This window comes from Drosophila mauritiana, chromosome 2R, assembly GCF_004382145.1.
Source record: "Drosophila mauritiana strain mau12 chromosome 2R, ASM438214v1, whole genome shotgun sequence".
In the NCBI taxonomy this organism is placed as follows: Eukaryota; Metazoa; Arthropoda; class Insecta; order Diptera; family Drosophilidae; genus Drosophila; species Drosophila mauritiana.
This window is the reverse complement of record NC_046668.1, coordinates 6,028,572-6,045,070: the sequence shown is the minus strand read 5'-3', so window position 1 is coordinate 6,045,070 and position 16,499 is coordinate 6,028,572. Positions and strand designations below refer to the sequence as shown.

Below are 16,499 nucleotides of genomic sequence, written 5' to 3'. Positions count from 1 at the left end.
ATACTTAGTTTAATATCCTTTTGGGTTCTATTATTAAAAACATGCCTTGGCAATTTGATCATATCAGGAGTACATTTTGCCTGCTCGCCAGCAGAGGTTCCTTTGCTCTGCCGTTAGAGAAATTTGTCCCACCATGCGTCAAATGTTAGAATTTATAGAATTTGTTTAATATTTATTTCACTAACTTCGGTTAATCAAAATTTTCGAAGTTATCAGCTCACTTATTTTTGCGCTGTGCAGCACTGGCCAACAGCTGTTCGTGTTTTGGTTTTCCGCGACGTGCTCGGTGTTACGTGCTCTGCACCAAGATTACAGACCAGGAGAGGAGAGATGAGCGGACTCCTTCCGAAGTTGTGGCGCCAATGTGAAGTGGGGCTAGTGCGCCGGATCAGCCAGTCACTGATTGGACCCGGCGCCAGTCAGAGCCGTTGGACAGGGACTCGTCTCCTAGCCACCAGTGCGGATAAAAATCCGGCCCCTGGGCTGCGGGAGCTGCCCCACTGCAATGTGGGCACCATTGGTCACGTGGACCATGGTAAAACGACCCTGACCGCCGCCATTACCAAAATCCAGTCACAGAAGGGTCTGGCGGAGTACCTGTCCTACGACCAGATCGATCGGGCGCCCGAAGAGAAGGCGCGCGGCATAACTATAAATGCTTGTCATATTGGGTATTCCACTACAGAGCGCACCTACGCTCACACGGATTGCCCGGGTCATGCGGACTACATAAAGGTAGCTCAGCCAAAAGTACCAACCAATGTTTCACCAATTTAACGAAACTTTCTATCTGATCTACAGAACATGATCTCGGGCGCCTCCCAAATGGATGGCGCCATCCTAGTGGTGGCCGCCACCGATGGCCAAATGCCCCAGACTCGCGAGCACCTTCTTCTGGCAAAACAAGTTGGCATCCAGCGCATCATAGTGTTTATAAACAAGGCCGATTTGGTGGACCAGGAGGTTCTGGAACTGGTCGAAATCGAGATGCGTGAGATGCTGAGTGATTTCGGCTTTGATGGCGTTAATAGCCCGGTTATTTGTGGCTCAGCGCTGCTGGCCCTTCGCGAGGATAAATCGGAGTTCGGGGTTCCGTCAATTGAAAAGCTACTTGAGCAATGCGACTCTTACATACCAACGCCGCAGCGCGATATCGCGTCCCCATTTATCCTGCCAATAGACAATGCTTTTACGGTACCCGGAAGGGGAACCGTGGTCGTGGGAACCATCAAAAGGGGCACCATTCCCCGGAACGCGGATGCCGACCTACTGGGCTTCAATCAGAACCTGAAGACGAGCATCAGCGACATCCAGATATTCCGGAAGAGCGTGCCCCAGGCACAGGCTGGCGAGAACGTCGGCGCACTGCTGCGAGGTATTAAGATATCCGCCGTGGAGCGGGGAATGCTGCTGTGCGCGACCGGCTCCGAGGATATATCAAACCACTTTGAAGGCTCCATGTACCTGCTATCGCGGGCCGAGGGCGGTCGTGTCAAGCCCATGCTCTCCAAGTATATACAGCAGCTCTTCAGCCAGACGTGGAATGTTCCAGCCAGAATTGACATAGGTAAGTTACAAACTTCAATGTTGTCCACAAAGCATTGAGCAAATCCCATTTATCCCCTTGCAGTTCCAAGTGAGGCTATGCTTATGCCGGGTGAGCATGGCCAGGTGCGCGTCACGCTGCTGCGGAAAATGGTCATGACGCCGGGCCAAGCCTTCACAATTCGCGAGAACGGAGCGACGGTGGCTACCGGAATGGTGACGCAGCGCCTGCGGTCCCTTGACCTGCCCAAGAACAAGTTATCAAAAGTCTTGGTGGATTGTTAACGACTCGAGATTGTATTTGTAAAAATTCATAAACTGCTGTTCATTACACACGAGTACTTTCTTTCTAATATATATATAATATTTGTATGTGTTTAGGTAATCCGCTTAGAATGTTTCAAACAAATGCCAACGTATTTTAGGCTTGCATAGTCTTACGACATCTCTGAGGAACTCAACTAACGAGTTACAAGCTACGCAGAAAATGAGAATACATAAATAGATGGAATGCAACAGCAGCAATGCATCGGTGAGCTCTATGAGTCTTATTCTACCATCTGTAGGCTTTACAAGTTTTTTAAGGCAACAAATCAGCCTGGTTAAGTACAATCATGGTATATATATATATATATATATTTAGTTATGATTTAAGGTACAAGGTTTAGGCAAGGTATGATTTTTTTATGGTCAGAGTCTAACTCCAAGCATTTATTGCGTTTCACATGTTAAGGTTGGTTCTTAACCTTCCATTACTTTTGCTACAAATAGTTCGTACAACAAAAAACAACACTTGGCACCTTGGGACGGGTATGCCTTTGGATACTCGGAATGGATACTATTGGAGTGGATAAACAACGGGTATTTAAGCTAAACAGGAACTACACACATTTCGGCAAAACGGCTCTACTCAATGTTTCATTATCTAATCGATTTTCTAAATATAAGAACAATTTAAATTTCTAGAATCGTTATACTCGTATAATACACAAAAACTAAGCGGTGTCATGTCATCCAAAATGGCAAAGTTCTCGACCGGCAAGACGCAGGCACCCGACGTTTAAATCTTTGTAAGGTACTCGTCCAGATTAAGATGCGACGGTAGATCAATATCCTCCAGCTTGATGTCACTATACCTGAAGACAACCTTAAACGGCTGAATGAACTTCTGGTCTATGGTGAATTCGTCACTATTGCTCTTTTGCTGTAAGACGAAATCGGTAAATCAAACGTGTATGTTTCGAAATTTTTGCTCTTACCATTTGGCGGGCGTTCAGTTCCGTGGTTAGTTTCTCCAGAAAAACGTTTGTTATTTCGCTCTCATAATCGTCCAGTTTGTAGGACTTCATCACCTTGAGGACCTGCGCCGTGCTCAGAGAAGTACATAGATCACAAATGGTCTGAACATCCTGCTCGCTCTTCCGAGACTGCAGCAATTGGGAGACCTGATTCAGAGGCGCTAACGCTGTCAGCACATCGTTAGACTAGAAAAACCAAAAGCTAGTTAGTTTGGAAACTTGGCAATAAGCAGTCGGGACCTACCATCCTTTTACTGCGCACCCAATCCTCAATGCAGCCAATATTATAGCGGATTATCATGCCAGTTTCCCACATGCAAATATCACCCCTAAGCATTAGACAATTAAGGGCCACAGCGCACACAAAGTAAAGCAGTTGATAGAATATCTGCTCCGCATAGCAGTTGTCCAAGCCGAAGTGCTGGAACTGTTTGTAGAAGTGCTCCAGCTGCCCGATCAATTGCTTCCAGGCCGGACCACCGCCGTGCTCCGGCGACGAGGATGCTCCAATGGACGTGGCTCGACTACGCATTCCGTGCGCCTGACGCCCGCGCTGAATCTCATCGTTGTTGAGAATCGCGGGCACTATTTTTGGGTCCAACAGACCCTGAATCTGCATGATCAGCGCCTGGTACAGGTTCACTATTAGATCCAGAATTACGCGACGGTATTCAAAGAGATTAAAGTTCTTCAGCTGCTGCTGATTCTGCTTCTCAGTATTGAACTTGACGTACTCATCCACATCGCCGTATTGCTTCATAAGATTTAGCAGCCTAAAGGTCGCGGAAATTGATAAATTTTTTAATTCCAAAAGCTTATGACCCTATGTAACTTACGTAATGGAATTGACGAGCCAAATAACACGATTCTCGATCGGATGCGGCGTACGGTGCATTTTCTTAATCTGAATAACGAACTTGCTTAGCAACTCGCGCACATCATCCTCGGCATTTGTCAGATCGGTGTATCTGTGATAGAAAAGCCACAAAAGTATTAAACTTAACTATCATCCACAACCGTGACTATAACTCACCGGATACACATAAAGATGAGATATGCTGGAAAACCAGGTAGGAGCCCGACCACTGTGCGTGGAGTCAAGGCGCTCAGCAGGCGTTGCAAGATCTTGTCCAGATCGCTGCTGTGGAACTTCATCAGCCCTTGCGGATTCTGAGTCTTTTGCTTCGTCACATTCGCCCCCACATCGGCGGACGTTCCGTTGGACTTGTTGCGGATCATCTCCTCCTCTATCTTGTGCTCCAGCTGGCCTCCATCCTGCCGATAAGCCTTAAGCTTGGCATTTGCCAGCTTGAGCTCCTCCTGAACGAGCAGGAACTGGGCAACAGCCTTCTGCAGTTCCCGCCGCAGATAGCGATCGTTCTGTCTCAGCGTGTCCACATTGGAATCTTCGAACTCGTCGATGCTCTCGAACATCACCTTTTGCAGCTCATCCTTCTCATTGTTCAATCTCTCGATCTCCTGTGTCATCTCCACGAGCTTACTGTTGTGCTCCTCGGTGATGGCCTTGAGCTCAGACTCCAATTGACTGGAAATTAGAGAAGATAATGATGCATTCGGCATACAATCGAGCAATTCCACCCACCGATTAATTAGCTTCTGGGAATGGAAGGCTTCCATCAGTTCGTTGACATCGTTGCCACGCATCTGTAGACTTTCCGGTTCGAGCGATCTCATGGACTGGCTCTGCTGCAGCAGGACTGCCTTTAATTGGATGCACTCCTCGCGCCGCCTACGTACCTCTTCCTGCAAGGCGGCATGCTGAGCTGCAATGACAAAGATAGGAAGGAGGGAAAAAAAAGACGTATGTCAGTAGGACAGCTCCGTGGATCTCGCACGGCGTGCGTAGGAGGTTACCATTGAGCTCGTTGATCTCAACACCGTGTTTAATGCTCGTTCGGAGCTGATCGTACTCGCTGCGCAGCTTTTCATTCTCTACCTCAAGCTCGGAGACGCTATGTGAGTGGAGAGCAGTGTGCGGCAATAATACATAGATGTAGACAAATGGAGTTTTTTTCAAGATTTAGTAGCGAAAGTGGAAGTAACACCGATCTCGAGCTCGGCGATATTGTGTCTATTAAGGGCGGATACCCTAAATACTTACCGGAAGGAATCCTCGGTGGGCTTATGTCGACTGGACAACTTAATGTACTGCTCCTGCAAGACCTTGTGCTTTTGCTTCTCCTCCTCGAGAATGGATCGCAACTTCACCACCAGACTAGTAGAGTCATTGTACGAGTCTGAACATACAAATTTTCGGATATTACTACTCTACTCTTTAAACAACATTTTTAAGGTAATTTTTACTTACAATTTTTGCTTAGCAAATCCGGGGGCCGATTAATATCCAGAGTGTTCTTGGCGGAGGCGTATCCCACATCGTCCTCGTTTTGGCTGGAGGCGTTGCTCGCCTTGCGGCCGTGCAAACTGAAACTTCCAGCCGTTAATCGGCTGAGCTCTTCCTTCAGCATGAAGTTTTCGTTCTCGATCACCTCCTTGTCCTTAATCGCTCGTTGGTAGGCCTCGTTGAGCTCCCTGTTATCGATCTCGGCTAGCATTCGGTCCTCCTGGTTACGCTGGCTGACTTCTGCGTTCTTTGCCATATCGATTATCTCGTCTATCTGGCGGCGCAGCTCCTCGTTCTCTAGGCGCCACGTCTGCTTCTGGCTGATCCACTCCTCTTGAGCATGTCCGTTCTCCTCCAGCAACTGCATTTTTTCGTCCCGCTCCGCCTCCAACTGCTTGTTAAGTGCTTCGATCAGCTTGTCCTTGTCCTGGCAGGCGGCCTTGACATTTTTGAATTCTGCCTCCAGGGTCTTCTTCAGCTCAAGCTTCATTCTGCAAGATAAAGATGATTAGCTCCTGGGAACAAGAACGGATACAGCCCACATTTATACTTCAATACGCTGATTTCGCTGGTCTTGTGCTTCAGATTACTGTTGTCGCGATTCAGCTCATCGATCCGCTGCTGCATGGATATAATCTTGTTTTCCAGCCCCATGTATTTGTTTTCCATGTGCGAGATGGTCTTGGCCTCGGCCTTCATGCGTTTAAACTTACGACGGGCCAAGAATCTCCGAATCGCCGCTTGACAAATGATGATGTTGCGCCGACGTTTTTGGTAAGCTCGCCGTGCCAAAGCACCACGCACAAAACGCTGGATCTGGACTGCCCGGTAGTGATCCCGCATCGCGTGGAACTTGTTGCGCGCCAGCATGCCGCGGGCGTAGGTCTGTATGCCGGAAATCGAGTGGCGTAGGCGCAAGTAACGACGACGGCACAGCCAACCGCGGGCGTACTTCGACAGGATCAATCCCGCACGAGCCTCGCGCATTTTCTGGGTACGCTCGCGGGCAAGATAGCCGCGCGCATGTTTCTGAATACCATTAATTACTTCCTGAATGCGCAGGAACCGGCGACGGTAGACGAATCGCCGCACAACCGACTGCACAATGGTGATGTACTTCTTGCGCAGATTAGCCCGAACCTGTTCAAGGAAGGCCACTTGGCCGGCTCGGAAGAAAATCTGCGTGTTGCCAAATCGGTACTTATCTTCGTCTTGGATCCACTTCATCACAATGTTCCGGCACGACAGCTTCATGTCGTTCTTGTCGAGTTTGGAGCGGTAAACCAGCAGCTGGTATCGCATATAGAAGTCGGGATAGAGCCATCTCGAGGGGAATCCCGCTGCGGAGATGCGCACCGTTTCCAGTACACCACAGGCCCTTAACTGCTGTATGATCTTGGCCGTCTCCCACTTAAAGGCGACTTTGTCATCGTTGGGCTGCACGAAATAAACATATTTTAAGGAGCTTTTATCTGTACTTTAGACCCAATAGCACATCTTACCTTGATGCAGCGCACATAGTGCGGGGTTGTGGCATGTAACGTAGATATCAGCGAGGCCAGACTCTCCTGGAACTGCGATCCCACCGTTTTCCTATGCTGCTTGGATGGCACCACCTTATAACAAGTACAAGGAGAAATTAGTGGGGCGTTTGTGAAAATGACAAACACAGTCAAAATGAAGAAAATGAATACATAAAATCGATTTAAGGTTTCAAACTAGTTTCAAATTTTCAGTAAACTTATTCTCATTAACCCAATTCATTTAATATGAGTTCATCCGCTTGTCATATTTTATTGATAATAAATTTAATCATCTATTTGACAAATTCCTATCAATTATTATATCCTTGCGGAGGTATTGAATTGCTAGTCTGTAACCAACTTGTACTCTTTCTAATCAGCATTACTAGGCTTTTAGCCTTGTCAGTATGTTTTTTGTTGTTTGAAGTCCGGACTAAGTTAGTAAAAACAAATGTACCCATTTCAAAATCGAATTAGGTTGTTAAAATGTTTGTGGTTATTCGTTTGGGGTTAGTCAATTGCAGATAATTTAAATAAGTTGGTAACTAACTCTTCGACGTGTGTCATTCCCTTGCTGTTGGGCAATCCGAGGGAGTTGGCGGTGAGCGAATCACAAGCGTATGGAAAATACAAATAGCAATAAGACAACGATTACAAATGGACGAAATTGGAGAGCAATTCGATTGCTGGGCCCATGAAGAATCTGGTCAATCACAAACCTGTTTGCGGCCAGCACTGATCACGACGCGGCCGCCTAAGGTGGAGGATTTAGCGGAATCCACGCTCAGAGTGTCTATTTCCTCCAGGGTCATCACCTGCTTGGCCAGAGACATGTTGGACTCGCTTAGCACTTGCGTCAACTCCTTGGAGACTGTGTCACGATTCTTTTCCAAGAATCCGTTCACGTCATACTCGACCGTGTCCGAGAAATGTTTGATAAAGAAGCCTCAAAGATAGAATTAAGAGATTCTCATTGAAATAATTGTGTATGGAATAGTGTAAAATCACTTACTGGTTGTGCCAAAGCGTGGCTTCTCGAAATGCGGAAATTTATTGCACTTTCCGATGAGCTTGCCAGCCCAGCTCTCGTCCGAGCCCTTGGGCATCTGTGGACAGACCCGGTTTAAGAATGATATTCAAGTTCTATGTCAAATGAATCTTACTCGACACTCCTCGTCGAGCAGGTCCAGCACTCCCAGGCGAGATTCAATTAGATCGATACACGGTTGATTGTCGTAAAAGTCAATCATCGTCCAGGTGATTCCTTCCTTAAGGTACTCCTCCTGCTCCAGCTTGAAGACATGCTGGTTGAACTGCTGCTGAAGCTTTTCGTTCGCATAGTTTATGCAAAATTGTTCAAAGGAGTTCACCTCGAACGTTTCGAAGCCGTAGATATCGAGGACGCCAATGAAGCTGCACTGCTTGCTACCGTTGTTGAGGCTCTTGTTCAGCACACCGACTATATACTGAAACAGTTTCGCATAGATGTGCTTGGCCAGAGCGTCTCGAGCCGCCTGAGCCGCCTCAATGCTATTCGGTATCAGCACATATTCATTGACCGACTCTATCTTACGCATCAAAAGCCACCGGCGCAGATCATCGGCGCTCACCCGCAGTAGATCGCCGGTGATCTGCAGGTGGATGTCGTTATGCTACGAGATGGATGAAGTTAAAGTATACATATAACTCAGATATTGTCATCAGGTTTTACGAAATTGAGCTTACAAATATATCGCAAGAGTCACTGTCCTCCTCTTCGCTGCCCTCGTTGAACTTCTTGGAAACCTGAATGTTTCCTAAATGGAGTATTCCTGCCAGGATCTTTACGATATCAGCGATCTGCTGAATGGAGAAGCCCAGAACTGTCATGGCCTGCACGGTTTCGTTAAACTGCTCCGCATCTGAAACTCGTTCAATTTCAGGAGCGCCACCCATGTTCAGAAACTGGAATTTGTCCTGGTGATCTTTGGAAGAATGGAAATATTACTTAATTTTCTAAGCTGAAATAGGAGCGAGCTTCCAGACATACCCAGCACCAGTTCAGGGTACTTCGATCGCGCCGCGCACAGCTGATAGAATATGTGATAGTTGCGCTCTCCCTGCGCCTGGTACACCACACGTGACTTCTCCAGTAGGTAGGTATGCATAGTGGCTCCCTGCAGGAACATCACACCCATCTGGTTCCGGAAAAGCAGCTTGGTAAACTTTCCAAAGCGGGAGCTGTTGTCATTCCGGGTCGTCTTGGCATTTCCGAAGGCTTCCATGATCGGCGAAGATGCCAGCACCTTGCGTTCGACCTGGGTCTCCGACTCGGAACCTCCGACAGCGGCAAAGTACCTCATGGCGTATTTGGCGGAGACCGTCTTGCCCGCACCCGACTCCCCACTGACAATGATGCTCAGGTTGCAGTTCTCGCGCTCCAGTTTCGTGTACGCTTCCTCCGCCAGGGCAAAGATGTGCGGCTCCAGATCGCCCATAGCATGACCCCGATACGCCCGGATTATGCTGGGCCCATAAAGAGGCATCTCCGCGTACGGGTTGATGGCCACCAGAATGATGCCGCAGTAGGTGTAGATAATCTGGCGCTCGCAGAAGCGGACACGCAGATTGTGCAACACCCCCGGCTCATGCAGGTAGGACAGGGTGGTCAAGTCGTTCTGTCCCACCAGAATGGCCGGATTGCGCAATGGAGGCAGATCGCTGCCATCGGCCTTTAGCTTAACCTCTTTCAGTTTTCCGGACTCCGTGCATATCTTCAAGAAGCCGGCGCCCTTGCGGTAGCTCTCCTCCAAGGTGGCGCTCTCCCACACCAGCTCCGCGTGGGGCACCCAAATCTTGGCGCCCTGGGAAAGAAGAGAACCGAATTAACAAGTGTCATTAATGGAAGTTAGGCCCAATCCCCATCAGAGACGTCACCCGGCCTGGTGTCTTATCAATGGAGCTTATCACACAACCCATTCCCCTGCCGATAAGACACCCGCGAATATTGTATGTAGATGAATCATTTTTAAACATTTCGGGTGCTGCGATGCAGTCATCAATGGCTAATCACCTGCCATGGGAACAAATCAGGGCCAAGAACTGGCAAATGGCCCGCACACTCACACACACGCACACACTTTGGTAGGGGGAAATCACGTTATGGGTGCGATTTTATATTGGCACCATTTGCAGACGACACCGACACCGCCGCAATCTGCCACGATGCACTTGTAGGGCATCAATATATACTGTGTAATACCTGAGCGTATAGCATCTCCTCGCTCGACATGGTTCCACTGGCTCCTCCTCCTACTCTAGGTTCCGCTTCCAGCTCCTTCTTTCTCTCCTCTCCTTCTTCCTACTCCGCGTGGGAGTGAGTTGGGTGCATAAATCCCGTTAGGTTTAATTTCCTTGGTGGTTCTTTTTCTTCATGCTCTGACAGCCTCTTTAAATTACCATTTTCATGGTCTTTTTTTTTGGATTTATGTAAATGTACTGTCCTAAATTACTTAAAATTAGCCAGGAATAATTTATAAAAACATTGATAATTTTTAGATCGCAACGCCAAAGTGTGAGAAAAACAAACAAACTTCCGTCCCTGTCACCGACTGACTGACTTATGCTTTGTTGTTGGCAAAAGGGCAGGGTTGCCAAAGGGCGCGCAGTTTGGGCCAAATAGGAAATGTGTGGTTCTAACGATGGATTAAATTTGAACGAAATAAAATACATTCCAACATGATTTTATAATGTTGCAGTAACTGAATTTTTACTTGCAAAACACCCCAGGGAGCACCAATTATTTGGCGCGCAATGGCCTGCAGCGAAATTTTCAGCACTGCTCAACTTACCCAGTGGTATTCTTCAACACTGCTGCAGTTATTTTCCCGCCAATTTTTAGCTGGTCTGTCCCACCGCATCGCCAGAGTTTTCGTTTCACAACAGCTAAAGTATTCGCCCAGGACGCACAGATTAAATAAATATCTTCTCTAAGGAAATGTCAAGCCCCGTTCGTTCGCCCAGTGTTGGAGGTGCGACGCCCAAACAAGGCGCCCGCACACCCACTAGAGGTGAGTATCGACGTGCCACAAAAAGTGTGTTCTGTTTGCAAAGCAAGCGTCTTGTCTGCTTACAGGCATTGCGTCGCAAGATGTGGAGACACCCATGCGCATGGGTCCCGGAAGGACTGTCCGGCCCTCGGACAACATCAGTTTGCCGCCCACCTCGCCGGGAAACATCAGCTTGCCAGCCACCAGTCCGGCTCGAGGATTGGGTGCGAACATGAGCGAGATCGATCTGAGTTCGCCGCTGAACTACGGCACTCCCAGCTCTATGGGTTCCATTCGAACCCCTCGTTCGGGAATTAGAGGCACTCCGCTACGGGCGCGGCCCGATATAAGAACGGACAAGCGCATCCGCCAGGTGGCCATTGGCGGGGGCTCTGGGGTAAGTGTACGCCTGCAACTCATTTTGGGAACCTCAACTCACTTCAGCCCCTTTTACAGCTGGAACCCATTCCTGAGAAGGGCTCTGAAACCACCGATCCCGTCTCGGAATCTTCGCAAGCACCTCAGCTCGTCGTCTGGGGAACCAATGTTGTCGTCAGCCAGTGCAAATCCAAGTTCAAGTCGTTTATTATGCGCTTTATTGACCCCAGTGCCGAGCAGGACGAAATCTCCGAGAATATCGATGTTAACCAGCCGCTGTATCTCCAGAAGCTGGAGGAGATTCACACATTGGAGGAGCCCTATCTGAATCTCAACTGTGCCCATCTCAAGACCTTCGATCAGGACTTGTACCGCCAGTTAATTTGCTATCCGCAGGAGGTTATTCCTGGCTTTGATATGGCCATAAACGAGATGTTCTTTGAGCGCTATCCAGCCGCTCTTCTGGAGCACCAGATTCAGGTGCGCCCCTTCAACGCGGACAAGACGCGCAACATGCGATCCCTAAATCCCGAGGATATGGACCAGTTGATCAGCATTAGTGGCATGGTCATTCGCTCGTCGAACGTCATTCCCGAGATGCGCGAAGCCTTTTTCAGCTGCAACATCTGTTCCTTCAGCACAACCGTCGAGGTGGACCGCGGTCGCATTAACCAGCCCACGCTCTGCACCAACTGCAACACGAACCACTGCTTCCGTTTAATCCACAATCGATCGGAGTTTACGGATAAGCAGCTTGTCAAACTCCAGGAGTCTCCAGATGACATGGCGGCAGGACAGACTCCGCATAATGTGCTTTTGTATGCTCACAACGATCTGGTGGACAAGGTGCAGCCGGGTGATCGCGTCACGGTCACAGGCATCTACCGGGCGACGCCACTGAAGACTGGAGGCCTCAGTTCCTCGGTAAAAAGTGTGTACAAGACGCACGTCGATGTGGTTCACTTCCGGAAGGTGGACAACAAGCGACTGTACGAGGAAGAGGAGGGGTAAGTCTTACATTCTATTACTGGTTAGAATAAAATTTGCTAATTTGAATTACCTACCAGCAAGGATCACATCTTCCCGCCAGAACGCGTTGAGCTGCTACAACTGCTGGCCAAGAAACCGGACATCTACGACCGCCTGGCCAGGGCCATTGCGCCATCTATTTACGAGAACGACGACATCAAGAAAGGCATCTTGCTGCAGCTCTTTGGTGGCACCAAGAAGAAGCATGCAACTCTCGGACGTCAGAATTTCAGATCGGAAATTCACCTGCTGTTGTGCGGTGATCCGGGTACTTCCAAGTCCCAGATGCTGCAGTACGTCTTTAACCTCGTGCCAAGATCACAGTACACCTCCGGTCGCGGTTCTTCGGCCGTGGGTTTGACTGCCTATGTGACCAAGGATCCGGAGACTCGCCAGCTGGTTCTGCAAACGTAAATCTAAAAGATAGAGTGAGATTCGAATTTGGGTTGTAATCTTACGGCTTCTTTTCAGAGGTGCACTGGTTTTGGCCGATAATGGAGTTTGCTGCATTGACGAGTTTGACAAGATGAACGACTCGACACGCAGTGTGCTGCACGAGGTGATGGAGCAGCAGACCCTGAGTATTGCCAAGGCGGGCATCATCTGTCAGCTAAACGCGAGGACCTCGATTCTCGCTGCCGCCAATCCCGCCGAGTCTCAGTGGAATAAGCGCAAGAACATCATTGATAACGTCCAGCTTCCGCACACCCTGTTATCCCGCTTCGACCTAATCTTTCTGGTCCTGGATCCACAGGATGAGATATTTGACAAGCGACTGGCCAGTCATTTGGTATCTTTGTACTATGTGACGCGTCATGAGGAGGAGGATACAATGTTTGTAAGTAGCTTGGATCAATTGTTGTAATTTCTCAGGAATATCTCTGTAACATTTTCAAAAAATTTTCAGGACATGAGCGTCCTGCGCGACTACATCGCCTATGCTCGCGAGCATCTGTCGCCTACGTTGTCGGATGAAGCGCAACAACGACTCATTCAGGCCTACGTGGACATGCGAAAGGTGGGCGCCGGTCGTGGCCAGATCTCTGCTTACCCGCGCCAGCTGGAGAGTCTCATCCGACTGTCGGAGGCGCACGCCAAGGTGCGGCTCAGCAACCAGGTGGAATTGCTGGACGTGGAGGAGGCTTGGCGGCTTCATCGCGAGGCTCTCAAGCAGTCGGCCACGGATCCCCTGTCCGGCAAAATCGACGTGGGCATCCTCACCACCGGCTTATCAACAGCCGCCCGCAAAAAGCGCGCCGATCTGGTGGCAGCCATTAAGGAAAACCTCAAGAAGAAGGGCAAAGTTCTCACAGTTCCCTATCAGAAACTGTTCAACGATATTAAGGAAGGATCCCAAATTGTAAGTGCTAATATAATATTTATAATAACATCAATGTAAACGATAATTTGTTACAGATGATCACGCGCGAGCAATTTGAAGATGCCCTGAAGGAGGTGCAAGATGAGGGCGCAATTGTTGTCATGGGAAAGAACACCATTCGTATTTGTTAATTTTATTATATTTATCTCATTCAAAACCAACCGGAAATCATTCATTCCTATTTTTAAGCGCAACAACAAAAATGTTTTCAATAAAAAATTTCAAATAATGCGTTTCTGTTTTATCAATTAATATGTAAAGAAAAATTCCAAACAATTAAATTTTTTGGAAAGTATATATATTGCGGTAGGTAAATAATTGCTTGATATTTGAAAATTATTTTTTATTTTTCGAGCAGTTTATGCTGTAAAATATATGCACATGTCAACGTGGAATATGCTGTCAAGCTTGCTAAAATATTGACAAAGTGATTTATACATAAAAAGTGAACGAACATATAACTTAAATTTGAAAAGGCAGAAAAACTAAATCTTAAAATTCGAGTAATTAAGCCTCACTTTGGAAAGCCAAGCAAAAACAAATTTTGAATATATAGGAATACCCCAACTAAAAAAGGAATATCCCAGATAGTGCCGTTTTTTAGCGCATTTGCGCAGGCGAAGTGCAGATATTTTGGCGCTCTGGCCGCTGCCACACTGTGTGTACGGAAAATGATGGAGTTCGGGAAATCATCGGATCACTCCCAGCACAGCGCTTCCGAGGCGTCGGCGGACTCCGGCAGCCTGGCCAACAGCGATCTGGCCGTCACGCCCACCAAGCGGGAGCGCCGCAAGTCGCCGGCCACCAGTTCGGACAACAACAGCACCAGCGTCCAACCGCCAATGTCGCCGTCGTCCTCGGTGGCGGACACCACCTTTGAGCCCACCATCGACATGATGGTCAACGACTTTGACGACGAGGCCACGCTGAACGAGGAGGAGGCTCTGGCGGACATGGAGGCGCACAGTGCCGAGGACGAGATCGCCACGCTGCGGGAGGAGAGCGAGATGCCCATCGAGGAGCTGCTGGCCAAATATGGCGGCACAGCGGCTTCGCCTGCAGTGAGCAGCTCGAACCGTTCCGGCAGCAGTACACGACGTGCACGTAGGGCCACCAAGCGCCAGTACCAGGAACTGGACACGGAGACGGCTCACACGTCGACCTCCACTTCGAGCAGCGCGTCGCAACTGGAGAAACACGACAGCATAGACCAGGAGGAGGAACCCAAGGAGGTGGCAGATAAGCTAGCATCACCCCCAGAGTCAGGAGAAGCTTCGTCCGTGGACACGGAGGATGCGCAAAAGTATGAGGGGATCAAGAAACAGCATCGCTCACATTTGCTGGACCTGTATCCAGATGAATCCTTCGTCGATCTGGCGCCCACATGCGGAGAGGAAACGGAAAGATGTAGGTTTAAAAATAAAACGTGACAGAATCCAATTATCACTCCCATTATGTAACACTTTTTTAGTCACTCCATTGCAAACGCTGTTCGATGAAGTGGAGGCCGAGGAGGAGGAGGAAAGCGAATCCGAGTTGGACGATGCTCGGAAAATAATAATGGTGGGTCACGACTATCAGGCTGAGATTCCGGAGGGGCTCTCGCAATATGGCGACATATTACCATATGAGAACGAGGATCAGTTGATCTGGGAGCCCAGCCAAGTCAGCGAGCGCGAGGTGGAGGAATATCTGGCTAAAATACAGGAAACCCGATCCATAGTTCCACCGGAGGACGGGGCAGAGACTACGGCGGGCGAAGAAGGTGCAGCTACAGGTGCTACTATCGAACCGCCGGCTCCTATTACAGCTCCAGCCACGCCTCCGAAGGCTCCGCCTGCGTCAAGTGGCGCTGGCGATCAGGAGCTGGTGGTAAAGGATAACGAGCAGGCCCTCCATCTGCTTGTCCAGTGCGGTTACGACTTCAAAGAAGCCCTGCGACGCAAGCGCATGAACGTCCTGCCTCTCACTGATACCATGAGCAGCTGGTCCGAGGACGAGTGCTTAAAGTTCGAGGAGGGCATTCAGCGGTTCGGCAAGGACTTCTATCAGATACGTCAAAACCAGGTAAAGGAGCGTCCATTGCCTGCGGATCGCCCTAGCAAGTAATCTATGGGCTCGTTGGGCTCTTTCAGGTGCGCACTAGAACCATGCGCGAACTGGTCCATTTCTACTATCTGTGGAAGAAGAGTGAGCGCCGGGATCAGAGCTTTGCTTTAAACGACACCATCGATCACATGGACGTTTTCATCAACGAGGCGGGCGCTGGCAACGGAAGTGGTAATGGAAATGGTGCTGGGATCGTATCGGGCACCGCTAACAGCAATGGTAGCTGTTCACCGCATAGCAGCAATGGTCACAGCAATGGGGACTTGTCTGCCCTGGAGAAGGATACCGCCGCAAGTCCGCGAAAGCCCGCCTCTAAGAGCTATTCTATTATGACCGGGAGTCAGGCGGTAGGTAATCCTTCCGGGGGAAACAGAAAGCGGTGCACGTCCGCATCCCTGCCCCTGGAGGACGAAGACAACAACGTCGAGGAACAACCCAGCCTGTCCGTCGTGTAAACGCCACCTCGATCACCATCACCATCTTCATTATCAATACCGAGCGCAGGCGCTTTCGATTCGGTTGGGCCAGGCGAAGTATTAGCAGGGCGCTTCTTTACCATTACCACTCACTATAAATATGCATACTGTACGTGTAGTATATACCATATGTCTAAACATATATATTCCAGATTCTTAAATCGACATCTCTCATAACCCGTAAATAATTTCTCTATTGTTAAGTGTGCGATTCGTCTATTTGTTACATGTGCGTGTGGATTCCGGAACCAAGTACTTATCGCTTATATATACAATATATTTTCGCTCAATCCTTGAGTTTCGTTGAATGTCAATAAATGTAATATGTATGTATATCTGTAAAGTCAATCTATTGTGTTTTCTGGAG

General features: G+C 48.8%; 4 protein-coding genes across 7 annotated transcripts; 3 read left to right on the top strand and 1 right to left on the bottom strand.

The window, feature by feature from the left end:
* Positions 1-180: 180 nt before the first annotated feature.
* LOC117138583 (elongation factor Tu) lies at positions 181-1,883 on the top strand. The gene is made up of 3 exons (XM_033300762.1): positions 181-735; positions 802-1,567; positions 1,631-1,883. The coding sequence occupies exons 1-3, from the start codon at positions 331-333 to the stop codon at positions 1,828-1,830; spliced, it is 1,371 nt and encodes a 456-aa protein (XP_033156653.1). The 5' UTR covers positions 181-330; the 3' UTR covers positions 1,831-1,883.
* Positions 1,822-10,332, bottom strand: LOC117138581 (unconventional myosin-Va). Of its 4 annotated transcripts, XM_033300756.1 has the most exons (18): positions 9,973-10,002; positions 8,761-9,574; positions 8,457-8,695; positions 7,895-8,383; positions 7,744-7,837; positions 7,451-7,677; positions 7,282-7,305; positions 6,711-6,824; positions 5,759-6,645; positions 5,173-5,699; positions 4,966-5,101; positions 4,719-4,816; positions 4,447-4,627; positions 3,877-4,389; positions 3,680-3,811; positions 3,088-3,616; positions 2,805-3,029; positions 1,822-2,749 (listed from the first exon to the last, which is right to left on the bottom strand). In XM_033300756.1, exons 1-18 carry the CDS (start codon positions 10,000-10,002, stop codon positions 2,606-2,608), a joined length of 5,403 nt encoding a protein of 1,800 aa, XP_033156647.1. In that variant the 3' UTR covers positions 1,822-2,605. The 4 variants fall into 4 exon arrangements, with proteins under 4 accessions (XP_033156647.1, XP_033156648.1, XP_033156649.1 ...); XM_033300757.1 differs by lacking the exon at positions 7,282-7,305 and having other exon boundaries at positions 2,606-2,749; XM_033300758.1 differs by lacking the exons at positions 1,822-2,749; positions 2,805-3,029; positions 3,088-3,616; ... (1 more) ...; positions 3,877-4,389; positions 4,719-4,816 and having other exon boundaries at positions 4,497-4,627; positions 9,973-10,332.
* Positions 10,333-10,594: 262 nt separating this feature from the next.
* On the top strand, positions 10,595-13,776 carry LOC117136996 (DNA replication licensing factor MCM4). The gene is made up of 7 exons (XM_033298174.1): positions 10,595-10,780; positions 10,846-11,156; positions 11,216-12,144; positions 12,205-12,576; positions 12,638-13,004; positions 13,074-13,526; positions 13,583-13,776. Exons 1-7 carry the CDS (start codon positions 10,708-10,710, stop codon positions 13,676-13,678), a joined length of 2,601 nt encoding a protein of 866 aa, XP_033154065.1. The 5' UTR covers positions 10,595-10,707; the 3' UTR covers positions 13,679-13,776.
* A 409-nt stretch (positions 13,777-14,185) lies between these two features.
* On the top strand, positions 14,186-16,480 carry LOC117137346 (mesoderm induction early response protein 1). The gene is made up of 3 exons (XM_033298742.1): positions 14,186-14,954; positions 15,019-15,614; positions 15,683-16,480. The coding sequence occupies exons 1-3, from the start codon at positions 14,219-14,221 to the stop codon at positions 16,109-16,111; spliced, it is 1,761 nt and encodes a 586-aa protein (XP_033154633.1). The 5' UTR covers positions 14,186-14,218; the 3' UTR covers positions 16,112-16,480.
* Positions 16,481-16,499: the final 19 nt, after the last annotated feature.

Excerpts from the sequence above, each read along its gene's own strand:
- LOC117138583 (XM_033300762.1), top strand. The coding sequence starts at position 331 with ATGAGCGGACTCCTTCCGAAGTTGTGGCGCCAATGTGAAGTGGGGCTA. Across the intron at positions 736-801 it reads GTCATGCGGACTACATAAAG|AACATGATCTCGGGCGCCTC; the intron begins GTAGCTCAGCCA and ends TCTGATCTACAG. Across the intron at positions 1,568-1,630 it reads TCCAGCCAGAATTGACATAG|TTCCAAGTGAGGCTATGCTT; the intron begins GTAAGTTACAAA and ends ATCCCCTTGCAG.
- LOC117138581 (XM_033300756.1), bottom strand. The coding sequence starts at position 10,002 with ATGTCGAGCGAGGAGATGCTATACGCTCAG. Across the intron at positions 5,700-5,758 it reads AGCGAAATCAGCGTATTGAA|AATGAAGCTTGAGCTGAAGA; the intron begins GTATAAATGTGG and ends TTTATCTTGCAG. Across the intron at positions 3,812-3,876 it reads CTCATCTTTATGTGTATCCG|ATACACCGATCTGACAAATG; the intron begins GTGAGTTATAGT and ends TTTCTATCACAG.
- LOC117136996 (XM_033298174.1), top strand. The coding sequence starts at position 10,708 with ATGTCAAGCCCCGTTCGTTCGCCCAGTGTTGGAGGTGCGACGCCCAAA. Across the intron at positions 12,577-12,637 it reads CGCCAGCTGGTTCTGCAAAC|AGGTGCACTGGTTTTGGCCG; the intron begins GTAAATCTAAAA and ends GCTTCTTTTCAG. Across the intron at positions 13,005-13,073 it reads AGGAGGAGGATACAATGTTT|GACATGAGCGTCCTGCGCGA; the intron begins GTAAGTAGCTTG and ends AAAAATTTTCAG.
- LOC117137346 (XM_033298742.1), top strand. The coding sequence starts at position 14,219 with ATGATGGAGTTCGGGAAATCATCGGATCACTCCCAGCACAGCGCTTCC. Across the intron at positions 14,955-15,018 it reads CGGAGAGGAAACGGAAAGAT|TCACTCCATTGCAAACGCTG; the intron begins GTAGGTTTAAAA and ends ACACTTTTTTAG. Across the intron at positions 15,615-15,682 it reads ATCAGATACGTCAAAACCAG|GTGCGCACTAGAACCATGCG; the intron begins GTAAAGGAGCGT and ends GGGCTCTTTCAG.